Below are 26,361 nucleotides of genomic sequence, written 5' to 3'. Positions count from 1 at the left end.
TTTAGTATGTAAACAATTATACATGTATTTACCACTCTAAAAGGTTCTGATTTCTCTTTCTCTTTAGGTAATCATCATCTAGTTCTGGGCCAAGTTTAAATAGCTACTTCATGTTGAGCCCCCTGCAGCCCAAGAACGGTGTATGTGGGTTTAAGTCAAAATCGCTAAACTACGCAGAGAATGGATCCTGTTGAACAGGTGATCGCGCATGTTTGTTTGCATCATCGGGACACTGCTAACAGCTCTCGCCCAATTTTCTCTTTATTTGTTTGAGATAGGCACATCAAAGAATGGCGTCAAGAGAACTTCCAATTCTTCAACTTCTGCTCTCCACTCTCAGGTCTCTACTAAAGTTAACATGTTGTAAGTTTTTCTTCTTTCGGTGTCTTATTTCGGTCATATTCGTCAGTTGGTAATTAATGTTTGCGTGGTCATGCTGTGTGCGTTTGATTGCTGTGGACGCTCTCTCTAGTTGACGTGGTTCAGGTGCACATTGCCCACATGAGGTGCCCAGGTACCAGGCCACACCTGAGAGGAGAGAGGATCAATAAGGGGTTTATGTTAGAACGACTGTAGTCAAATATTACATCTGACTAATGCCAGAAATACAAGTCCGACCATTCAACTCTAAGCATATGATTAGACAGCATGGGTATAACTTTTTTTTTAAAAAAAGGACTTTACCTGCTGTTGTGGGTCAGAGTTATCTGCGTTGTTTGGGACCACTTTGATAATGGGGCTCCATGCAGGGTCACCAGCGTGCAAACCATTGTACATCGGTCCCCCCGGCCCCTCTGCCATGGGAGGATGAGGGGGCAGCATGGTTCCTCCATACATTGACATGGGCATCCCCTGAGCGAACAATAACGCAGCATTAGTAAAAGGTGTGTACATGGGAGAAACAGGGGTTGAATCATCGACAGAGCTATATGGCTCTGTGTTACCTTTGGGAAGTCCATGTAACTGTTGGGCAAGTGCTGCTGCTGCTGGTGGTAGTTGTTGGCAGGGTTTGCAATGCCTGTGTCATCCTGCTCCATGGGCTGGTGCTGAGAGAAGGCAGACTGCTCTGCCTGCAGCTGAGGGTGCATCATGTGGCTGCTCATCAGGGGCTGGGACCAACCAGACATGGCCTCTGTATCAAGACAGAGGGTTGGCATTATTAGTGGATATCAGTTACTGCTGCAAAGAAACTGATGCAAAGTCACACTTCTGAGATTAATTCAAATGTTTCAGCTTTTCTCTAAATTGTCAAAAAGAAAATACCAGAACAAAAGTTGAATTTGCTCTTACCCGAAGCACTGCCAACACCAAATGACCAAATGCCTCCCTGTCCAACAGATGCCGTGTAGCTGGTAGTGAGGAGAGGTGGGTTGACGGAACCAGTCTGCCTGATCCTGGCCAGCCGCTCTGTGCCAATGGGAGGGGGAACCTTCCGGTCCTGCTGTGAGGAGTTGCCTGGCTTAGGCTGGGGAGGAGGGGGCACAGCTGAGGTGGAAAGGGCGGAGGATGACACTGTAGATGGAGGCGGGACAGGAGATTCACCTGGTCCAGGAATAAATAGTTAGGGGCAGATCAAGTTTACACATTTAAAAGTATTGCAACAAACTGAAAAATACAACAGTTAGAAAATCGCTTTTTTAAAAGTCCAACTAGATAATTAAAGGCTGAACAGTTATAAGAAAAAAGCAAATGAAAAAAAGAGCCTAGTACCTGATGTGGATGCACTCCATGGGTGAGGGGAAAAGTGCTGTCTGCTGAATGAAGGTGTGCCAACCGGTGTATGACCGTGCAGATACACAGGGCTGCCAGAGATACTGGTGGCATAGCTGGTCAATGCTGTGGGTGCAGATAATTAAAGATACAGCTCATTATTAAGCACATAAAAAAGCAAACCGTTTAAACCAATTAAACAAACATCTACACAATCATGTATAAAGTACAATAAAACTAGTCATACCGATGGGGCTGTTGACCATCCTCTGTGAGGCAGAGCGGTAGCCAGGGGCTTTGGAGCTGTCTTGAGGAGGCGGGGGCATCATATTCTCCATCTGGCCCATGCTCATGTAGGCTGGTGGGGCTGAGTACGACTGCTCTGGTGGTGATCGAGCTGGCAGATGGCACGCACCCCACACCTGGTTGTTTCCAACCTGCAAATCAGACACAATAGGTAACAACGATATAATTACTGGGTATGGTATTACTGAAGTCATGTTACAGCAAAAAAAGGAGCCGTGAAATTTCTACTGTTTAGGTTGTTGGGCTATTCAAACTCCTTTTTTATCACAAAGTCACAACTTACAAATACAAGTAAAACAAGATGTCAGGCTAATGTTTGCATTATAAATGTTCAACTCACCTGGCTATTGTTATCAAAGATACTGCTGAAGTTGAAGAGGCCTGCAGGACCAAAGTTGGGGGGTATCTGCTGTGGCTTGCCTGCATTGGCCACATGCTGCATCTGGGAACCGTTCATCATCCCCATGTTTGCAGAGACCTGAAGGGAGCCTGGAGCATGGGCTTGGTTCTGAGCTTGTTGAGGCAAATTTGTCGACTGGGACGTCTGGTTTTGGGTCTGTTTCAGGGGTTCTTGCTGAGCAATGAAGGGCACGAACACAGATTGTTGTTGTTGTTGTTGTTGTTGTTGCTGCTGCTGCTGCTGATGATGATGATGCTGCTGCTGCTGATGCTGCTGATGCGTCTGATGCTGCTGCTGCGTCTGATGCTGCTGCTGCTGCTCAGGAAGGGAATAGTAAGGCCCTGTTGGCTGCATACGATGGGGGACTCTGGGTGCAGGGGCTGAGAAGTGGGGTACAGTGTTGTTGGGGTGTGCAACATTGTGTGAGTGGATAGAAGGAGGTGCTGAGGGGTGGTGGGAGCTGGGCTGTGGGTTGAGGAGGGGCGTTGTAGCCTCTGTGGATGATGCAGTGGAGGAGGGAGGAGGTAACTGCTGTCGAGGCTCTGGCTTGGGAGGTAAAGCCATGGCGGTGGCAGAGAAACCCACAGAGTTGATGCTCTCACTCACAGAAACAGCCTGGTTCTCTACAGATAGAGAGGGCTTGTCTTTTCCAAGAGGGGCAACGGCACTGGGCTCTGTTTTAGTTGGCTGGAGGTGGGGCAGTGAGATAGGTCCGACAAGCTGCTGAGGGGCATTAGCGGTAGTTGTTGTGGAACTGTGATGGGCAGGAGAACCTGTGCCTCGTACTGCATTGCTGCCACTAGTAGAAGTGGCAGAAACACACACAGGGGTGACACCAGCAGACTTGTCAGGGGGAAAGAGCTGTTTTTTGACAGAGGAAGGATTGGGGACGCTCGGCTGGGGGTTGTATGGAGTAGGGTTTGGGGTATGAGGAGAGGCTGCAGCTGTAGATGTGTGAGGCGAACTGGTGGTGCCGGTGTTGATGGTAGTCACAAAGGCCCCTGAGCTGGCTGTGTTGCTGTGCTCACTATGGGTTGAGTTGAGTCTGGCCTGGCCTCCGTTGCTGTTGGTTCCTCCATTGTGCTTGGGGGAGCTGTTGGCACTGCCGGGACTCACAGGACGCACAGGAAAGGGCCCCCAGGTGCTGGCGGCGGGAGAGAAGGTGCCACCAAACTGAGCCATGGGTAGACGAGGGTGTCTGATCTGGTGCATGGTCTGAGCAGCCAGTAGAGCAAGCTGAGGGTGGGCATACGCCAAAGGCAAAGACACAGGGAAGGGCTGTCTGACATTTGACGACAGCCCCTTTCCAATCTTTCCACTGGCCTGAGAGGAGGGTGTAGACGAGGATAAAGAGGGCTGGAACGAGACGCCTGCGGAAGTGACCAATGAGCTTAGGGCCTTTGGCCCAGTGGCTGAACCGCTGGTGGCCCCAGCGGTGCTGGAGAAGGAAGCCGAGGTTGATTTAGAGCCTGGGGCTCGGATGTGATTCCTTGGGATCAGATCTTCAAGCTCTTTGGCGGGGTCTTGGATAAGAGCATTGATCAGCTGGACTGCATACCTTGTAGACTCTGTCCCTCCTCTGCAACAAAGAGCACTTCTTTCAAAATAGGATTTATTTTTTTTGTTAAAAAGTATGAGTGTTTTCAGGTCCTCAGTTTTGGGTAGGTTTCACTGCAATTAATTGACTGGTGTTTAACATCTGCTCTACAATCTCTTCTGCCTCATTGTTCTTGTGCAATCAGCCTTCTTATATTGAATCTAGTTTCTCAGTGTAAGGGAAACACTTTGAGTCATGTACTAGCAATAGCAAATGTGCAGGTTTACACCATAACAGTGGTGGACCAATATGCCAGCGCAACATCCACCAAGAGCTACACTTTAAATGGATGCACCAATGAGAGTGGAATTTGTATAGACTGATCAACGTTGGTTAAAGTTTCTGCTCTGCATGTAGAACCAAGTTTCTTTTCCCAACACTGTTGTTGAGACAGATTTGTTTTGTCTGTTCAAAATTTGCTTTCGACAAATTTAAATGATTGCCATTCAGCTCCATCCATGATCAGCAGTTCTAGTGTCTATGGAACTGATAAGAGGATGTTTTTGACCTCACATTTAATGCCAACAACTTTAAAGATGATGAGATTTAAAGAGGATAGAACATTAAACTCTCCTGAATTCTACAAATCCAGTGTTGGACTGTTGCAGTGGGAATGACTGACATCATCCAGGAGGGGCTTACATGCTTACTTTAATACAGCTCACCAACTGTTCTACTCCAGCTGCAGTGCCATTTACAGTCCAGCAGAGGGCATTACATTTACCTTATGGTGATCATCCTTTCCCCGTTCTTGTCCTTCTGTTTGTCTACGTCAATGTGTGCTCCTGTCACATCCTGGATTGCTGTGATGTTGCAGCCTCCTCTGCCCATGATCCGAGACACAACAGAGGCTGGCACAGACAGCTTCTTTGATCTTTAAAAGAAGCAGTGAAAGTTCATTATCTATGGGTTTGTACTGGTAGATGTGAACACTACTTAAGGCAATTTATGTCACTAATGTCCTCAAACCAAATAAGTTCCGTGCATAATTTTAACAACCAAACTTTATCTTTTAGATGGGGGCACATCAATTAAAATGTGGCCATGTCAATCCAAACCATGTGAAAGGTTGCAGCGCAAACAGATACAATCCAAAACAACTGACCTTCTGACCACCTCCTTCCAACCCTCTTCTCTCTTCTGGCCTCTCTTGGGGCTTGTGAGGCTGAGCTTACTGTTGGGTGAGGTGATGGGAAGAGCCATGGTCTTGAATGGAGAGGGCAAGGAGTGGGAAGTGCAGTCGCTCGTGTCCAGAGCTCTGTGACAAAACGGGCAAAATAATGAAGATATAATCTGTTATCTGTCATGTTGGTTGACACTGAAATAACAATACTTACTGCATGTAGTTCACACATAAATATAGCATTTCCTTAAACTATTTTTCCTAGATGAGTAGCTGCTACACACACACACACACACTAAATGATAAATGAGCTCTGCTCCATCAGGGACTCACTTTTGCATTGCTTTTGAGATGGAGACTGTGACCTTGTTATCCACCTTGCAGTCAGTCAGCGGCTGAGGACAGTGTCTCTTCTCTCGGCCATGCAGGAGGCCCTGGGCTGCTCCTGAGGAGGGGACTGAGGACGAGGAGGACGAGGACGAGGAGGACGAGGACGCGGAGGAGGTGAGGTCAGGGAGGTAGTTAAGCTCCTGGCTCTTGCCCCCACTACTGCTGCTCTCACTGGCACAGTCGGTACTATCCAAGGGGTCAGAATCGCTGTTTCCTCCACCTCCGCCCCGTGGCTCACCGTGGATCTTGTTCTTGTCAGCGTTTTGCTGTGCTAGTGCAACCTAAAGGGAAGACACAGACGTTAACGTTTTTTGTAAGTAAAGGTACTTTTCGAAAAAGAGTATCATTGATAAAGCATTCATGCTCACCTGCGGATCCTGTAATATGATGGGTTCATTGGGCGAGTCCTTTGTCTTGTTCTTTTTGTTCTTGCGATTGGTGCTCGGGGTAGTGGCGACACTCGCGCGCTTCTTCCCAAGAGCTGTCGGGAAGGTGGAGGTTGCAGATATACCAATGGTGGTGGTGGTGGTTGCACTCGGAGGCTCAATAGGAACCTCTTCTTCTGAGAGGGGAGAACAGGTCAAATAAAATGGTTGCCAACCTTTCAATTCTTGTACAATATAACTAAGTTTCAGAAACGCAAAAACAATTCTGCAGTCTCTGAACTAATAGCAACAGTCATAAAATGTTACCATCAGCTGAATCCTCCTTCTGCTCCAGCATCTCAGAGAAGTCCTCCTTGGTTTTCTGCCCCTCCTCTTCCTCCTGCTTCCTCTTCTGCTCCTCCTTCTTCTTCTTGCGTTTCTCCTTACGCTTCTCACGTTTAGCAGCCAGGGCCTGCTTCTTGCTCTCCTCTCGAGACTGTCGCACACAACACAAGAGTTGTTCCAAAATAAAAACGAGTTTGTCCTCACCTACTGCATGCAAAGATTTCAGAATGCTTTAACCTCCCGAAGCACAGCCACAGGGTCTGACATTACCTTCTCCAAGTCTAGCTCCTTGAGGAGAATGCTAGCATTCTTGTTGGCCTCTGCCGCCTGCTGGTCTTTGGCTTTGACAATGGTCTCCATGCACTGGTGGCACTTCTTTAACAGCTCCTGCAACAACAGGAAACCAACAGCTGGAGTTACAGCTTTACTCCCATCTTCGTCAGCTCTGTAAATTCCAATAGACGAGGAAGACTGATGACTGAAAAGAAAATCAACATACCTTGTCAGCGATAGTGGCGATATATCTCATGCACTCAATATCCGATGGGAATTGGTTGACCTCCTTCACAAGATATTGCACCACCTTCACATGACCCTGGAATGTGCAGTAAAATAGTTAGTAACCACAGCCATGGCAAAGTCTAGCGTGATACACTAACAATCAGGGTTTTGGTCAAATCTGCACCTTGCGAAAAGCAGCCATGAGTGGGGTAATCTTGCGGTTATCGGCTGCATCCACATCAGCACTGGCATGCACCAAGAGCTGAACCACGTCAAAGTGCCCTCCATTTGCCGCTAGCCAGAGAGGGGTGTTCCCTTTCTTGTTTCGTACGTCGATATGGGCACCCCTGCAAAAACAGGAAGAAGTTTTGCCTTAAGGAGTCACGTGAAGGCATTGCAGCTAAAAGGGCTGGGGGCAACAGGCTGAACCTATGGGTGACACCGGAGTTTTATAGTAAGTGTGCTCCTGCCTCACCAGTAAGTGTGCTCCTGCCTCACCAGTAAGATACTAAGATACTCCTGCCTCACCAGTATCCAAGAGATTAAACTTGATGTTGCATTGAAACCAGCAATATGGGGCTTTGTAAATGAGTTATTTCATTATAGGAAAACTAGAACATGCTTCTGTACACAAACACTCAAGAGCACTCACCTGTTGATAAGCAGCTCACAAAACTTGTAGTGGCCCTTGTCGGCAGCAATGGTGAGGGCAGTGTCTCGGGATGAGGGAACGGGGGGAGCGTTGACATCAGCACCTTTGTCCAGAAGCACTCGGCCCACCTCTGCATAACCTCCTGAGGCTGCCTCCATCAGAGGAGTAAGACCAGTCTGAATAAAGTGAGAGATTACTCAGCAAGATAGCCAGCTACACCGTGGGCTCAGCCATTGTAGGCCAGCAGCATTTACAAATGAATGTCTTGGTGAATGAGATCCAGTCTACTCACCTTTGCACGATGCTCCACGTTGGCTTTGCGATCCAGCAGCAGACTGACAACCTCAGCCCGGCCCTGGAAGCAGGCTAGGGTGAGTGCGGTGTTTCTGTTGGTCTCAATCTGGGCGTTGATGTCCGAGCCCATGTCGAGCAACAGCTTCACTGCCGGTACATGACCATTCATGGCTGCCAGCATCAGAGGAGAGATTCCTAGCTTACTGCCAGTCCTGGTGCGAGAGTAAATAAACAAAATGTTTAGAGTACAACAAAATTAAATACAAAATGTAACTTTAATGTGCTTTGAGAAGCATAACATACATCTCTGAATATTTGTCTTGGTACACATTATGGTGTCATTGCAATTTAATATAAATGTATTTTAACTTTTTGCAGAGCAACATTTATCAATGTAACTGCAATAGCTTTTGGGGTTCAAGTTCAAATAAAGTTTCCTTGAATGCCATTCATAACGTACTTAATCGCTATGCTATTACTTTTGGGTGCGACTAAAACACTAAGGCACATTTCACAGAAATGTTGTATTTGTTTAGCATCATTGAATTTAAAAAAAAGTGTCTCTAAAGTGCCACATCATTCCCTTCCAGTAAATAAAACAATGTTGTCACATTGAGATCAAGAAGAGTTACATTATAAAAATGAAGGATTCCTAAGGTTCTGGTTGCTCACCTGGAGTTGATCTCAGCTCCGGCATTGAGGAGTATCTTGATGATGTTGACGTAACCCCCAGAAGCAGCGAGGCTAAGAGGCGTGTAGTCGGAAACATTGCGGTGTTCTTTATTAGCTCCCCGAAGCAGTAGCAACTCAACCACCTGACCAACACAAATGACAGTTGTATAGTTAAAGCCAGGAAACAATTAAACAGCAATGTCACTATCGTTTCTGGAAACTCGAAAAGACGATGGGTCTACCTCTTGGCGTCCTCCGGAGCAGGCCAGCGAGAGGGGCGTGTCTTTGGTTCTCTCCGACTGAGCCTCAATGTCACCCCCTTTATCCAGGAGCACCTCCACCACTCCAACGTGGCCAGCAGTGGCAGCCAGGATCAGAGGAGTAAAACCTGTGGAGAACAGAGAGAATGTGAATTGTGAACTAAAATCCAATAATTCCTACCACCCTAGTGTTCATAATAACGTACCATTTCAGTTTTATTATAACACTTTCATACCTTTTTTGTCCCGGTGCTCAATGTTGGCTCCCCGCGCAATGAGGACAGACACAAGCTCCTCATGTCCTCCTGCACACGCCAGCGTCAGCGCTGTATCATGGTTACTCTCCGTCTGTGGGAGACAACATCATCTTTTAACAGGGTTGGGGACTGTGCACACAAGTACTCACTTGCATTGTCAATTTTAAGGTCTTTGTCATGTCAAATTCAGCATTGTGTCTTACATGTGCATCGATGTCAACAGAGGGGTAGAGGGGCAGGACTGAAGAAGGCGAGGCGATGTTTGAGGACATCTGTGTGGGTGGCTGGGACAGGGGCGTGGGCGAGGTTGTAGGGTTCAGCATGGGCACCCGGCTGCTCACAGCTGCAATAGAGAAATAAGTTATAGGATTAGGGATTTACCAGACCCTTTCATTAGATGTGAGTCAACAACAAGCTCATGTCGACTGCAAACCTAATTGCACTTACCTGCCATGATGTCATCCAGCGTGTCTGTGAGCGTCTGTGCAGGTGTAGCTACCATGAGCCCATCTGGGGCTTGCTGAGGTATCATTCCTGGGCCTAACCCAGACAGTTGTTGACCCTGACCCTGCTGCTGCTGCTGCTGCTGCTGCTGCTGCTGCTGCTGCTGCTGCTGCTGCCCCAGCATTTGCAGCTCTGGGCTGGTGCTCCCCGGGTAGTCCGCAGGGTTGTAGTCTGGCAGTGGTTGGATAGGGACGAAGGCAGTCTGAAGAGGCGGTGGAGGAGGCTGGGGCTGTGCCTGTGGCGAAGGGGGCAGAGGAGGCTGCTGTGGCGGCTGTGGCCCATCCCTGTAGAGGATTGTGCCCACCTGAGGAAGCCTGGGGTAATCGCCATCATCTCCATCTGCATCTTCCTCCGAACCTTCCTCTTCATCATCGTCGTCTTCATCATCCTCTTCCTGAAAAATGATAAAGCATCATAAGTTTTCCGGATCAATAAACAGTGATAAAGAAATCAGAACCAACTTCATGACATTAAAAATAACAAAAAAAGACTACTGAGAAGTTCACCTCTTCCCCTTCCTCTCCTGGCTGCTCTTCTTGATCCCCATCTTTGTTGGCTTCCTCATCCGTGTCAGAGCTGGTGTGTACTTGGGCACCTGTTATGGTCGGAAGCGCTCCAGGTACAGACGTTGTACTTCCGGGACCTGGACCTGGACCCTGGCTCTGTCCGGCCTCCTGCTCCTCCTTTAAACCCTTCGCCTCCATGTACTCTTTGGTGAACTGTTGCTGTGTTTTCAGCTGCAGCTGGCGCTCCACCTTCTGCAGCTCCTTCAAGATTTTCTTCTTCTTCTGCACCTAAGTGGGGAACAGCCACATCCATGTTTGACTAACTTCTGATACGGTGCTATGCATGCAAAATAACATTCACGTGTACATTTGATGCTAGGTAAAGTCCATCTTAAGTAAAGTTAGAAAAACAATGGATTTCAAATGGATGATAGATTATACCTGCTCCTCTCTGCTCTTCTTCAGCTCCTCAATCTTGTCTTTGGTGAGCGGCTCCCCCTGAATGAGCTCTAGCGACTGAAGTTGGGCCTTCTCAATGGCGCTGATTCTCTGGCCCAGCTCGTTCAGCTTTCCCTCCGTCTCCTCCACAATGCACTCTAGAGGCTGGCACAAGTGGAAGGGCGGTAGAGGCTCCGATTCAGGCCCCCGGCCAACTGAGCTGGGAACACCGGACTGAAGGGCTGCTTGTCTCTGTTTGGAAACGCCTGGATTTGTACAAAAGAGATCCAAGAAGTTGAGGGATACATTGGGTTAACAAAATGCCTTAAAACTGGGGAGATAACAGCTATATGGCTGGATGAAGTCACTTCAACTCCATTTCGTGAGTACACTCTCTGGGTAGCATGACTTGAAGCACTGATTACCTTTGCTGGAGACGAGTGGGGGGGTGACGATGCTTGATGGGGCTCGGTCGGGCTCCTGAGGGGGCACGACCATGGCGAGAGCTTGGAATGGGACACGTGGAACCTGTTACGGCAGAGGACATGTTAGTTTTAAGCTCTCAAAATCAACTATAAGACTTACTCTTTTCCAAAAACAGATATATTCCCCAGACAAACATTGATTTTTAAAAAAGTGTAATTTATTGCTGTATTTACCTGAGAGGCATCTTGCGAGGGGGGAGTGAGCTGGGAGAGGTCAGGAGCTGGGACAGACAGGATGTTGTTTGGGTAGTCCAATAGGTAGGACACCACATTGGTGTGGCCACCCTTAGCAGCTTCTATCAACATGGTTGAACCATCCTACAGAGAAAACATACATGGTTTCGATGATGTGTAGTTATTACACACATGTGAACACACATAAATATTCCAACTAGTCTAATCTATATCCAAAGTGTGTGCATTACTTTGAGTCTGTGTGTAGGATCCGCCCCATGTGCCAGCAGCAGCTCCACCACAGCCAAATGTCCTCCAGCACAGGCCAGAGACACCACTGTGTGGTCATTGTTGGCAGTAGCTCTGTTCACATTAGCACCTAGACAAGAGAAGAAGGGTTAAAACACATTACCTCACTCTGTATGAGATATGAATCTAATTAATACAATCCCAAAAGCAAAATCTTTAGGCGTCCAACCCAAATGAATTAGGGATGAAAAACAGTATTCCTGCATTGGGAATTGTGAGCCTATGTAAATTGTATTTTCAGAAAACGTGAGTATAAATTCTACAATACAATAACTGTAACTATTAGTAATCTTTCATCTATTACGAGTGTTATCACTCAGATAAGACCAATACACTGAAGAAAAACAAAACTCTTTCCTTATATTTATTTGAGTGTAAATCTTAGCAGGATAAAACATCTTCCAGTCAAATTGTTAAAAATCAATAAAACCTCATTTTCAAATAGTTCAGTTTTAAGCGATTATAAAAAATATATATCAGATAAGAAAAGGTCTTTAAGAAAAGAAAAAGAAATAAATAAATCACAATTTCCAAAAGAAGTACATTCAACGCACCTTTGCTGATAAGGAACTGTACTGTACAGAGATGTCCCGCCCTCGCTGCTTTCATCAAGGGCGTCCGGCCCCCTTCAGACTCATGTTCCTGGAAGACAGAAAGGTGAAGATGTTTGTTTAAGTTTACTTTAGTCCAGAAGTTAAACAAAAGATGTATGAGTTATATTTGTCCAGAAACATGCCAGTCAAAAAAAACTGCTGCTGTAGCTCTCCAAGCTACAAGCCTTGCTTCACACTGTTAAATCTGATCTATTCATATTTGTATACAAAAAGCCTTGGTGACACATCTGTTAATGCATAATGTGTTGCATTTTGTGTCACAAAGTTAAAAAAAGCAACGTTTAAGTCAAGTCTAATGATGCCTTATACAAAAGAATAATCCAAGGCATAGAGCTTAATAATTAAACACTGGTATGGGATCAGTACTTCGTATTGTCCGATACACAAATCCCAGGTATCGGGACTGAAAATCGGGACCAGACTCTTATTTACTTGCCTGGAATAAAAAAAAGCGAATAGAAAACTGGAAGCAGAATGTTTTTCACCAGTTAGTAAGACTGTAACTCCCGGGTGTAAGACTTGATACAAACTTATAAACAGTAATAACAATACCGCCATCATATATAACGACAGTGGTAACGTCAAACCAATTAACTCTACTGAGTGTATTTCACCAATGTTTCTAATCCGAGTAAAGGTGTGATCATCAGGAGCGGATTTAGTGATTTGGGGCGCCAACTGGAAATGTTGGTATTGGCAGAAGTAAAACCACGAATTACTAATATTAAAACTATTAGAACCAGACAGTAAAAGTCCTGCATTAAAATCTTACTCCAAGTGAAGCATGAAAGAAAGGCCTTATAAGCACAAGATACCCAAAGGTACTTAACATCCGTTTCCGGTGGAGCTTTCAATATGGATGAATAATAATGCATCTTATTGGAATTTGCAAAGTAACGAGTACCCTTTTCCAGTCAGTTAAATGTAGTACTACAATGTTTGCCTCTGAAGTAGAAGTACACAGTAAATAGTATACATCGCATATTTTTAAGTGCCTTGTTTTTTATATATTTATATGTAACGGGCTAGGAGCCAATCATAAGTGACAGAGAGGATTGAAGAGTATGGCATACCAAGTTGGCTCCAGCCTGCAGCAGCACATCCGCCACATCAGTGTGCCCGTTCTCACACGCATACGTCAACGCTGTGTCACCCGTTGCCGTGGTGGCATGAACATTTGCCCCTGAATGACAAAATCAAGGGATTAGGGTAGTAAGCACAGATGTATAACTAACATTTTTTTTTAAACACAGCTAAGCATACTCTTTGTTCTCCTAGATCTGCAGCTCCTTGCTTTCTTTCCTCTAGCTCACCTGCTGCCAGAAGGTATTTGACCAACTCCAGATGGCCTTCCTGTGCAGCCTCCATTAGAGGTGTGGAGCAACCTAACTCAATGTCGGCTCCCGCCTTAATGAGAAAGTCTGCCACTTCCAAGAAGCCTCCGCAGCATGCTAGAGTCAAAGCTGTCTCCTGTGTCTCCTCGGTCTGGGCATTGATGTTAGCACCTGGTCAACAGAACAGTTAGCGATTAGTGATGCACGCTTGTTTTGCACTTTATGAAAGCAAATCCATTTCTTCGATGCTTTAATAAATAAAAAGGTGAATCTTTTTCAAGATAAAACAAACACAAATGCAAAGAGAGGGCCAAACAAATCCAAACAAGTGTGTACTGTTTACTGTAACGGCATGTGACTTTATATTTCCCAGATGTAGAAGCAAAGCTTGCTTACCTTGAGCCAGCAGCAGTGCCACCATCTCCTCATGGCCTTCTCTGGCTGCCTCCATCAAAGGTGTGTAGCCTTCATCATTAACCTGGACAAAAAAAAAAAAGAGGCGTCCACAGATAAGAAAACATAGTGGCCAGTACGACTCACTGCAAGATTAGCATGTGGTCTGAAGTCTTTTGTGTACACTCACTGAGCATGGAAAGTTTCAAAATGCTTTTTAATAGAGGAGAGATCAAAAAAACCTGAAGCAATATAATTTGGCCTGCCATCTTGTGTTTAAGTCTGCTACCTTGCTGCCAGCTGAGTGTTTTAAGATTGAAATAACAGCAATGAAATATGAATAAATCATTTTTAAGTTCTTCCTTGCTCCAACTGTAAGATTACCCATCTAGTTGGTTTTATAAATGTAATTCAAATGCCAAATTAAATTCACATTTCAATCTAAATTCTAAGACTGTGGCTGGAACAATGTATCCCAGTAGTAGCAGAGCAGTGCGATTGTCCAAAGGTTGAAGGCTATCTTCCACAGAAAAATACATAGTTCATATTTACAGACACAGCTCCAGAAAGACAACTGCGCCCTTTCCTGTAGTTTATGGTCTTGTGTTGGTATTTAGGCCCCCGTCTCTTTACACACCTCTTCCAAGTTGGCTCCTCTCTCTATGAGCAAGGCTGCCAGCTCCACGTGTCCTCCACACGCAGCAAGGGTGAGGGGCGACTCAAAGGAATCAGCTGGCATGTTGACCTGCGCGCCGCTGTCCAACAGCAGCCGTGCCACCTCCACATGGCCGTCCTGGGACAGCGAGACACACAGAGAATGTAGAGATAAGCACCTGAATAAATATATGGGATCACTTTTCAATTAAGCCAATATACTGTCACGATGCATGAGTCCGAGAACCTTGATTCTTTACAATTCACTTTTAAAACATGGTTGAATTAATATCTTGTTTCCATACTTTTCTTACCGGATTGCTGCATTCACACTAGTGTCATCATTAATGTTTATCAAAGAACACAGAAATATGACGACTAGTCTAACTAACATCCTTCGTTACATTTATTTAATTAAACAAAGAAGCAGATCCTTGTCTATTTGAGTGGACTAGTCTACATGGAAAAACACCATAAAACTCTTAATTAGTGCTGGGTAAGATGGTTGAACTCATGACCATGCACAGACTCCAATTTTCATAATAAGCCAGGCACAAGTACATGACTGTGGACTGAGCTTTGTCAAAGTGCTTCCGAGTGTGAACACTGAAGGTCTGCAGCGGTTCTACTGCTGAGCGGATTTTGAATGGGTTGTTATGTTGGATCTGTAATCTGATATACAATTTGACTTTAAAAAAAAAAAGACAATTTTAATAATATTGGTGAATACATTTGAACTAAAACAGTCAAAATACAAATAAATTGTTTAAAAACTAAAATATTAAATCAAATTGAAAACTAAATTGGACAAACATGAATGCATTCATTGTCTGTAACAAAAATACAGGTACATATAAAACAAATGGCAGAGTGAATTGAAAATATGTAGGTAACGGTTTGGGTCAGATGCTCACCATGCACGCCTCCATCAGTGCTGTGTGCATTTCATCTGTTTTATGTTCCTGGTCTGCTCCGGCCTCCAACAGAAAACGCACCATATCCAAATGACCTGCAGAGGAAAAACCAGAACTCATAATCTAACACTTTTATCATAGTGAGAGAGAGAGGCACAGAACCAAAATAAGGCAATTAACAGAACTGACCTTTGTAGCAGGCAAGTGTGAGAGCGCTCTCCTTGAACTCATTGGAGTGTGTGTTGATGCCGGCGCCATACTGTAAGAGTACCCTGGCCACCTCTACGTGGCCAGCACTGGCCGCCTCCATTAGAGGCGTGTGTCCGTTCTCGTTGTGGTCCTCAATGTTAGCACCCTCTTTCAGCAGCACCTTTACCACATCCACGAAGCCACCGGCACATGCGTACGTCAAAGCTGTGTTGCCTGGAAAACAGCAAAGAAATTAATATGAGCGCAAAACACACAGAGTAAAGGAAATAATCATAACTGTGGAGAAATAAAGAGGGGTTTTACCTGTGGAGGATTGTGCATTAACATCTGCCCCGTGGACCAGAAGCAGTTTGACGATGTCGACATAACCTCCACTGGCAGCAGCCATAAGTGGCGTTATGTCTCCCTTGATGCCTCGGTCCTCCACATTGGCATGCATGGCCAACAAAACCTACGGATGAAATGATGATAAGAAATAAGCTAGACGAGTGATAACATGATCACTTTAACTTTGCAGGAAGGTCTTTTTTTAGTGCACAGGCACTAAACACTACAAAAATTAAAATCATAACAATGCTAAAATCAAGTCCAACTCCGAATTCCCTTTCACATACCTGTGCAAGTTCATAATAGCCTGCCGAGCAGGCGAGGCACAGCAGGCTCTCCCCTTCCTCCGTGTGTTCATTGACGCTCCGTCCCTCATCGAGCAATTTGCGTACCGCGTTGACATCTCCATCCGAGCACGCCTCCGCTAAACTACGACTGAAAATAACAAGACTGCTACAATTACTGCCACTGTGACAGGGGAACACACATACGCCTCACATTTACGCAAACAGGCATACATACTGTATGGTCAACTCTGATTTGATAGAAAAGAGTGACTATGCTCGGTCATAATAACTCAGTACTTTATGAAACTGTGAACAAGACAAACTGGCATATGCCAGTGTCAGTATGGGAGAGATACATACTTGTCGGCTTGGCCGGCGTTTAGTGTGTTTTCAGCTCTCATACGGGTCAAGGCTGCTGCAGCTTCGTCCAGGGCACAACTCACGGATGACGTCAGTCGCCGTAGCACTTCGGGGTCTGCAAAAGCTTTACCATCGGCAGTTGACAGTTTACCGATGCCTGCCGAACACCAAAAGGGCAGAGGTGCATAGGGCAAGGCAAACCACAGGGGAGCACAACCACACCAGACCAGATGAAGAAGCAAGTCCAGTCCAGCCAATCCAATCCAGGGTTAGTAGCAGCATACAAAGAAAAAAAAAGAGGAAAAAAAGAAAGAAAAAGAAAAAAAAATTCACACACAGAAAACACACACACAAGCATTTGTTAATATGGCTTACAATCTTGCCTCACTACTTCCAATACACCATCTATGATGTTTTAACTCGTATAATTTTGCCAGTGGGTACAGTACAAAACAATATCTGCTGGGTGACAATTGGAATGTCTTGGTAAAAACAGATCAGTGACCAGAACTTGAATGAATACAGTGAGGGAGGTCATGTTAGTCGTATAAGATAGACATAGGTTCAGGCTGTTATGGTTGAACAGAAGAATGTCTGCTTATAGATGGGTAAAAGGCAGTGAATGGGAGAGAAACTGGAGACAGTAGTCGGCAAGAGAAAAACACTGGGAGAAACTAAATGCCATAGCAGAGAAAAATGTGTTTGTGTATGCATGTATCATGAAAGAGAAGAAAAGCCAGCGAGGGGGAATGAAAGGGAAGAGCAAGCAGTAGGGAATAAAAACTGCATTTGCTAATGGCAGACATTGAAAGATCTTTCAGAAGACAGACCAATCTCTAGTTCAACTACTGAAACCCGAATTGTAATATTACATATAGTTACATACATATATGAGTAATAAATGTGTTCTCTGTATGTATCCTTAGGAGCAGTGGGCTGCTGTGAAGTGCCCAGGGAGCAACTGGGGGTTCAGTGTCTTGCTCAAGGACACTTCGACATGCAACTATGGGGCGAGAACTAGTAAAAGCATTTGAGTGTTTGTGTTGTGTGTGGGAGCTTATGGTTTTAAAAGGCATGTGTGTAAAAAAAGGAAGCAAGAAGAGCCAAAAGAGTAGGAAAAACAAGTGTTGACTTTTTGGCCTCAGTGAGCTCCAGTCCTTGTGGTTCTCATGTGTTTTCACCACTAGGCCTGCGACTTGAGCTAAACTTAGCATGGCTCTCTGACTAGGATTTCGCAATAGTCCCGAAGGCTGAGGGAAACAACAGGTCAAGGAAGTTGATCATTAATGTTATGCTGTATCGTGCTGATCAAAAATAACTTCCTCTTTTTGGGTCAAACTTTCTTGAATGAGCAAAACGGACAATGAGCTCTCAATGAGGCCAAGACTGGGACTTGGGTACGAGCAGATATTTCTGTTGCGTTTCAACTGAAACACGTCACTGGCTAGCAGCCACTGAGCAGACTACACCCACTGCACCACCAACCAACACACAATACAAAGTAACTTTACCGATGTAGCTAACGGCTCACAAGGAAGGAATGGAGTTCTTCATTCATTTTTTTAATCTCATTCTCAACAACACACCAACACAAGGTTTTGATGCTCGCTGGTTGCAGCTATTTAAAATGACCACATAAGGTGGCCGTAGTTTAAACCTGCATTAGCCTATGACAGCACAGCACAAAGGTGTTTGAATCCATGGAATCTAATCCAAATCCAGGATGCAAGTGTTGCACAGTGTGCTTACCCATCAGATGATCACATGATCTCCTATCTAGTCAGGGGAGGCGTAAACACCACATGCATGTTCAAAACATACAACTGGCATTCACACTAATCTGGTAGCACTGTCACAATGACATTTATTTGCATATTGTAACGCAATGAACAATTTGATAAAGGCGATAGTAGTCTTCACATGGGTCATATTAACTTGACATCTGATGATTTGACATGTTTAAATTAAGAGACATGTACAAGAAACATTGTAGTCACTACACAGAATTGTCATGTTAAGTGAAGTATTCAGTGGCCTTATTCGACAGTGTTTTCCTATAGCAGCTAGCTGTATGAATGTAGAAACACCACTTTGCATGCTACAGTAATTCAAAAGTGATCCATGTCTTTAAATTGGGTTACGATTACTCCAATATCCACTTTTTTTTGGTCTGACACAAGGCTTTTAATACATTTACCCAACAGCCATTCAAATCAAAGCAATCTTCACTCGGGCAGTCCCTGACTAAGATGGTTTCCTTTCCGACACAAATGATGTACTTTGAGAAAAAGCATCACATGTAAGGTTCAAGTGGTTGCCTGTACCAGAGGTGACAGGGAGAACAGATTTGCATTCTGGGTAAGATGTAGCAATGTCAGCGCTGGTGAGTCTTGGCTAATGAATTATTGCAGTTTCTAGTGTGTGTTACAGTCAGTCGAGTTACTTGCAACACTGATGTAAAATGTGTGAAGAGGAATTAGTCTGAAAGCTCTTTGTGCCTGTGTTTTGCTGAAAGTGAAGAAAACGCATTGCTTAAAAATAATATCTATATAAAAAATAAATAAAAAGAGTACTGCAGAAATACATGGGCCAACTAAAGTTTTATTTTTAACAAAATGTACTAGCAACACTTTTCAGATATATCCATAGGCTCTACATTACAGAGCGACTGGTCTTAAAAGTGCTGGCCAGCCTTTTATGAAATGTGCATTTATCAGCATGAGAATTCTCATTTGCTCTCTGTAGTTAATTTACTATTTTTGTCCACATGACTTCAGTTTTGGTCCATTTATTACTGGACCATAACTGCACTGAACCTCTGAATTTGTGTGTGTTTTGATTGTTTTGTACATTATGTCTACTTTAGTGTTGTTATTCTGGAACATTTATACCAAAAGGTTAAATACAATCAAATCTAGTGTTGTAGTTTACATTACTTGTATTCTTATGTATATAATTTTTTTGGGTGTATTTTCATTTTCATCCTTGCATTTGTTTATAATGCATTTGTATCATGCCCATTTTTCCATGCATTTGTATAGAACTTTGTAAACTCTGTTTTTAAAGGTGCTATATAAATAAATGTATTATTATTATCCATATAACGTACTTTACAGGGAGTTTGCAAGGTCTTATTCAAATAATCATGCCCTCTTGTTTTTAAAAAAAGCTAAGAATAGTGTTGAAACCGTTTGCCATGTTTGATAAGTGTGCAAAAGTATGTTTTTAACCTGTGAATGCCAAGATATGACAAAAAGGTTCAGATTTAATCTCAAACTTTTAAAATGTTAAATCTCTAATCTTTGCAGCACAACCGCTGTTTTCTGCAGTCACCCGCACACTCAGCTTGTACGTGCCTCCTCGTCCTCCCAATTTGTGGACACGATTATACGACTTATCACTGGCAATACAAAGGCAAATGGAGTTCATATGAGGAAACAAACTGACAAAAGGAGAAGCGTAATTATTACAGAGAAAAGAACTTGATGGGGAAAGCCCATTTTCCCACCTATGCACCTGGCAAACAAAAGTCTGAAACTGTAAGTGCACATTGGCAATACCAATTTGGTGTGATATATCTATATTTACCCAGTGGTCACTTTATTGGGTACACCTGTACAATCTAATGCAATACAATGGTTCTTCCATAAGTATGCTTTTATGAAACCTATATGTTTATTTGTTTAAATACCGCCAGAGGTAATAATTAAATGATATGCTTTAGCACTGAGGTCATAGTTTGTGGTGGTGTTGAACTGCTTGATATTGAGGTCTTTCTAAATTATCTGCCACCTAAATTGTGTTAACAGGGAGGACAAAATCATGTAAACAACTCTCAAAATAATGCAGTGCAATAGAGCACCCCATTAAGGTATGACCTCAGTAAATTATTCTATTGAATTTACATAGATTATACAGTTGTACCTAATAAAGTGGCCACTGTATGTTTTTAACTAACTACGCTCTGAGGAAGGCTCCTGCAGTTCAATAATCATAATGTCCATTTTCAGGTTTAAGGTATTATATTGTTGATATCACATGGTTCTACCTTTGTTTTGTGTGCACCTAACTGCTTTTACCATTTATAATCATATTACAGCTTTATTAACAAGAGATATGTGCATAAGTATGGTTAGCAGTATCAGTAGCTCTCATTAATAATCTTGCATGTGTTGTATTCAGGTCTGCTGAGTATTAAGGTTTTTATAACCCTTACAACAAGCATGATCAACTGTACAGAATAACGCTAACCAAATTTAAGTGCATTATTCAAATGATTAGGAGTGTCGCTGTCAACGTTTTTAACCAGATCAGAAGTCCCTTAATAAGGACCAACTGCTGACGCCAAATCTGAACTGAGGACAGCTATTTACTGTGTATTTGCCCTACCTACATAGATAAATGCACATCGCCTAAAATAAAAAATAAAGCCAATTCTATTGAGAAACATACAGCTTTGTGAATGAAGGTGCGTTAGAATACAACATCTATACATTAATATAGCAAACATACTTCTTTCTTTTAATTGTTTCCTGTATTATTTTGTACAATGACCTGCATGGACTTTCTGCTTAGTGAAGAGTGTCAGTTAACTTTTGTGCTAGCAGGTTTGGACAGCCTCTCTTCATTCCCCACAAGAACAAAATGCTCAAGTTCAGCAACTGTTAACGAACAGCAGAACAATGTAAAAATGTTTAGCTATATTGGCTCTGTAATCCAGCACAATGGACTGAAAAAGAGACAATAACGTAAAGTGCAATAATTCACCTTTAATTTGAAGGAATTTACAGTGAAAACAGATAAACAGTCAATTGTGTAGCCATTTTAATACACACTACCGGTTTTAAGGGTAAAAAATATATTGGAATAATATAAATAACCTAAAACAACCCATAAACGTCACCAGATCTGTTGCATCTTCCCTGGTGATGGTCTTAACCAGATTGGTATTCGGCTACTTTGTTCATACAGGGAATGAAAGGAGGCTGCAATAACCGTTACACAGACACTCCTCTCTCTGCTAACGCTTTATAAAAAAATAATTGAACATTAAAACAGTATAATTAGCGTTATTAAGCAAGCTGGAACAGATCTTAAGCGAACAGATAACGAAAATGGTCATGTCTTGTGAACAATTCCGACTAGTCAGTAGAAAGGGGAATAGAATGAGATTAGCCATTAGCCGTTCAACACAGGCTCTGCATGCTGTGGAGGCTGAAGCGCGTTCCATCGTTAATCTGCCCGGTAATGTTTATAAGCCCCAACGAGGCCAGGACACCCAGCTCTAATGATTAATCTACATGGACCTTCTCCCACCTAGATTACAAGTTCTAATCAAACTAATTTACCCAAATCACTTTCAAACTATGTGCCGATATAACACTTGTAGAACAAGCAGGTTCTCTTTATTGTAATTTCAGCCGGAGGCCTATACAACTATTGTTGGGATTTGAAAGGTATAGGGGGGGAAAGGCAGAAAGGTGTGGTCTCACTTACTCAAAGTTACTGCATGTTAAATCACACATTAAGACTGGTTGGAGCATTAGGCATGGCCAAATAATGAGGTAGTGGTCAACTACGAATTAACATGTGTCAAGTCTTAAGCGGAATTAAGTTAAGACGAAGCAGTCATACCTGCAGCTTCCAGTAGAGCTTCAAGTCGAGCCTGTGTCTCTGGATCAACGGTCCTCAAATCTACGCCATCTGTGGCACTGGACAAAAGCAACTCTGAAGCCGTCTTCATGATGGGGTTATCCAGGTCCTCCTGGTCCAAAATGAATGACTCCACCTGGAACAGGGAGAGAGAATCTTTAGCCCTTTGTCGGCAATTGTTAGTTTATAATCAACATCTGTATGAGTATAAAGTCTAAACCTTGACCAGAGTTTGTGAAATAGAATAACTCATGAGAAAGTGGGAAAACATTGTAAAATGTATTATGTTACTTGCACCGGAGCAACAGAAATGAGTCCTAAAACTTTGTAATGAGTTATCAATTTTCTCACGCCGATTCGACCGTGCTGTAGTTCATTTAGCTTTTTATTTCTGCCGATTGTCTGTACGCTTCAAAAAACATAAGTGGTGTTTATTTGTGAAATGATCTTGCATAGTATTTTTTAGAGCGTATGATCTGCGATAATCCAAAATGTTGAAGGAATTAGTGCAATGCTTCTGGGTAGCCTACAAAAATAAGTCTGCAGCTTTCTATACGTCACTTATTAGTTACCTTATTCTTTATAGAAGTTGCCCCACAAACACCATCTATAAAAAGACCAGGCATGCCGCCCTTGTTTATTCACGGTTTCTTTCAACCGAGAGAAATCAAAAAGGAGTGTAGGGATAAGAGAGTGAAAGCACAGGAAGTGCTACGGCCAGGAATTAAAACTCTAGCACACATGGAGAGATTCAGCTGAGAGTCGGCTGCCCAGGTACAGCACCAGAGCCTCATACCTGAGCTTTGGCCCTGTTGGCGAGCATTTATTTAACAGTCTGCATTGAACATTGTTTGCATCTAAAAAGCAAGCGAGCCCACATAATTAACGCAAACTTTACTACCATTTATTTTATTTTATTTACTTCCGAGTGTCGCTGTTGTAAATACTACTTAAGTCCAAATTCATATATTTTTACCCCAAAAAATTTGAGCTTTACTCACATATGTTACTGTTGAGTAGAACTCTGATCAATAAACATATGTAGTCATGTTCTAATAAACAGAACACATACATACATACATACATACATACATACATACACACACACATACATATCGGAAAACAAATATTAATGGAACCAAACACAGCAAAAAATGCTTCAGCAGACTTGTTTATATTTAGTCTATTTCAGAGTAACTGTTGGTTCACTTCCTGTGTTTCAAATGTTAGAGGTGGGACACTAGTGACTCCTTAGTTCTACCTCAGTTAGTTGCGAAAATTACTCATGATATATTTTGATAGACAGGTGGAAATAATCTCAAAGATAGCCACATCTAAAAACTATGTAATAGAAAAAATACAATACACCAACCTGAGGAATGTAGACTGGAGCTCTTAATTTCTGACGTCTGATTCACACTGTGTCTTCACTAGTGTGCTATACATTGAAATATCTTGAGAATGTTTACATTAATAATTTATCCTTCAGAGTACTCAGGTGTACCGAGATGACAAATATGACAGACATCATATCTAACTACCTACATGGTGAGGTTTTAAAAACAATAATAAGATTAAGAATAAGTTACAAACATACACAACACAAGAGTTTGCAACACAACTGTTGTCCATCCATAAACTGCAGCAGGCTTTTAGAACCTGGCCCACAGAGCAAATGTTGAGTCAGCATTCAGCAATGTGGAGGAATTCAGCTATACGATAGGAACGCAGAGTAAAACAACCCATGGGGGATGTAGTTTTACGAAGGCCTTTATAATCAACAATGGACATCAGTCAACACTATTAATGAACTACAGTTCCCACAGTGTTGGTATCCAGAGAGCTGAAAAGGCCTAGAATGGCATCTGCTTAATCCTGGGGCTCAGATTTTAGCTGCTGCCCAGAGCAGCGAGTTCTCCACTGGAGTAAAACACCACAACAAACACTCACTTTGAGGCTTACAAAAGATGGCTGGGTGAACTAAGAAACTTGATACAAAGGACACATATTTGTAATTTGATTTGAGCAAACTGCCCGAGTTGCAATTGTCAAACTTGATATTTTCTTCTGCTACTACAACACAGCTGATGCTCAGACAGAAATCGCCAGACTATATGGACATTGGCATCAGCTGACCTTACTGTCATAGAAAGGTAGCCCTTTGGTCAGATATTTGTAAAGTATAATAGACAGCTCAACAGGTAATATGCATTGCACTGCAGTGTCAATTCTCGCTCCACACCCATAACTCCTTGATGATTTACCAACAGTAGAAACTGTACCACTTTTAAAATGACAATACATATTATGTTACCATGAACATATTATTAAACTGAGAGACCGTTGATACATTAGTGCAAATCTTTGCCATCTAACGTTAGCAGTCTGGCAAGTTCCACTCCTGAATCTGCTGCAGCTATACGATATTTGTAAACACGATTACATCACAATAGTATTGCTGAGGACTTAATATCGTAAAATTGACATTGACATTGACATTAGACACGGCTTTCGGTAAAGATGGTTTGGTTATGATGAAGTGGCCTTTTGATTCTGTAATAAAAATCCCGTAAGGAGGTGGTTCTCAGTCAAATTTGTTTGTTTTTTTAGGTGACATTAAATGTGTGCTATAGCGACACATTTCGTATAACACATGTATCCATCTAAGCTAATATAAACATGTCTGAAGTATGTTTAGCTAAGGAGGAGATGCCATAACACCTGTCCCAGTGTGTGACCGCCGCCAGCACATGGGAAAGTTGGTCTCCTCTCAACATGAACTCTAGCTGCTCGCAATTGTGACAACGCAAATCAAGTTGACACAGTGGTGGTAGCTATCTGGCCGAAAGAGGCGGAGGATGGAAGAAAAAAACTGGTTTATTTGTCAACAGCGAGTCCCTTAAATTAGAGGAGTTCCGCGGTGAAAAGTATTATCTATACGTTTTGAAACTTAGTCGAGGGACGATCGTAGTTAATTTACATGATTTGGAAAAGTGACGTAATTGCACCACAACTACGAAATGGCAGATAGTTAGCTGGCCATGAACGTCCTAGGGTTTACAGGCATCTTCCATTTGCTGTGGCTGGAAAGCTGTTGGGGGAGCCACAAACTTGTGATGGGTGTTGCGAGACGACAGCACCGAGCGAGGCCGTAGTCGCTTCCACCCGAACTAGGCCGCAGTCACAGCCTGCGCTGCATAAATAAAACATTTCACCCGCTCAGCGTGAACAACTGCTTGTGTCCCACCAAACATTACCGATATCAAACACCGCATAAGCAACTGAACTGGAGAGAGGTGTTGTTCGATTGAAGCGCTGTCTTATTTTACGTCATTTCAGCGGCCTGGGAGGGGGTGGTTGCCAACTGCGAGCTAATTCGCTAGCTAGCATCCAGCTCGCGCTAAGAGAGGAATGTTACCTAGCGCTCTGGTTAGGCTTAGCTAACTAGCTTAGCGTAGCGTAGCTACCTCTGAAACCTCGTCTTCGTCGCTGCCGGATCCTGGACCCGAGGAGAGGACGGCCGCGGCCGCCAGTTTGAAATCCAGTCTTTCTGCTCCAGGCCCACCTGGTTCGCCGTACAAACGTACTTTCTTTCCACCTACACCAATCCCAATGCCCCCTAGTCCGACTCCTCCTGGTGTCGCTCCTACCCCCATCCCTGCCACTGGGGAGCGAGGAGTCACCGAGTCAATCTCGTCCTCGAAGCCGTCCGTCAGCATTGCCGTCCCGGCTACTGCATCCTGCATACTTATGTTCACGATACTTGTGTCCACGAGCTAGTTGTTGACTTAAACGTCCGTCCAGGCTCTTTCTTTTAGGATATTTACGTGATTTTACTTCAGGGAATCCAGAAACTCTCCCGAAGCGAGGGTTGAGGAGGATCTCTTTCCCCCAGCCATTAACTTTCTAACAACCTAACCCGATACGCACTGTTTCTCAGAACGACCGCCTCTGTAAGAAATCCTGATCACCCTATTGGTTGAGCAGGAAAAAACTCTGTTTTCAATTGGTCAAAGTTACAGCTTGTCAAACGTGAGACCGCAACGTCATGTTAGGTTTACCAATATCACGAGGCTGTAGAACGAACGTCAAGATATGACATGGTAGGCCAACTTAACTGGTAGCTAGCTTTACTAGTTCATGTAAACTCTTTTAGGGAAATCACGTATATGGAGAGAAGTGGCACCTGTTGTACATTTTAATCATCCATTTTTTAAAACTTTAAATGCCAATGACTATCATCAACTGAACCTCACACATTGCATATGCTGTAATTTATGGCTTTGATTTCTTGATGAGCATTAATAAGATTCTAATTAGAAGAATTA

At 43.4% G+C, this 26,361-nt stretch overlaps 1 protein-coding gene across 6 annotated transcripts; it reads right to left on the bottom strand.

Moving 5' to 3' along the window:
* Positions 1-62: 62 nt before the first annotated feature.
* On the bottom strand, positions 63-25,966 carry ankhd1 (ankyrin repeat and KH domain containing 1). Of its 6 annotated transcripts, none has more exons than XM_034544315.1 (39): positions 25,501-25,966; positions 22,016-22,169; positions 16,382-16,538; positions 16,022-16,184; positions 15,711-15,858; positions 15,387-15,620; positions 15,198-15,292; positions 14,267-14,428; positions 13,633-13,714; positions 13,216-13,407; positions 12,976-13,085; positions 11,843-11,930; positions 11,231-11,358; positions 10,980-11,123; positions 10,746-10,848; positions 10,324-10,586; positions 9,883-10,170; positions 9,320-9,770; positions 9,076-9,215; positions 8,852-8,963; positions 8,598-8,743; positions 8,356-8,498; positions 7,682-7,895; positions 7,390-7,565; positions 6,922-7,084; positions 6,736-6,831; positions 6,507-6,623; positions 6,219-6,387; positions 5,895-6,088; positions 5,470-5,807; positions 5,119-5,271; positions 4,738-4,887; positions 2,357-3,995; positions 1,958-2,147; positions 1,711-1,836; positions 1,291-1,542; positions 945-1,132; positions 685-852; positions 63-528 (listed from the first exon to the last, which is right to left on the bottom strand). In XM_034544315.1, exons 1-39 carry the CDS (start codon positions 25,777-25,779, stop codon positions 469-471), a joined length of 8,175 nt encoding a protein of 2,724 aa, XP_034400206.1. In that variant the 5' UTR covers positions 25,780-25,966; the 3' UTR covers positions 63-468. The 6 variants fall into 6 exon arrangements, with proteins under 6 accessions (XP_034400206.1, XP_034400207.1, XP_034400208.1 ...); XM_034544316.1 differs by having other exon boundaries at positions 14,267-14,422; XM_034544317.1 differs by having other exon boundaries at positions 16,022-16,169.
* Positions 25,967-26,361: the final 395 nt, after the last annotated feature.

This window comes from Cyclopterus lumpus, chromosome 10, assembly GCF_009769545.1.
Source record: "Cyclopterus lumpus isolate fCycLum1 chromosome 10, fCycLum1.pri, whole genome shotgun sequence".
NCBI lineage: Eukaryota > Metazoa > Chordata > Actinopteri > Perciformes > Cyclopteridae > Cyclopterus > Cyclopterus lumpus.
The sequence above is the reverse complement of the archived record's forward strand: the minus strand, read 5'-3'. Positions and strand labels throughout refer to the sequence as shown.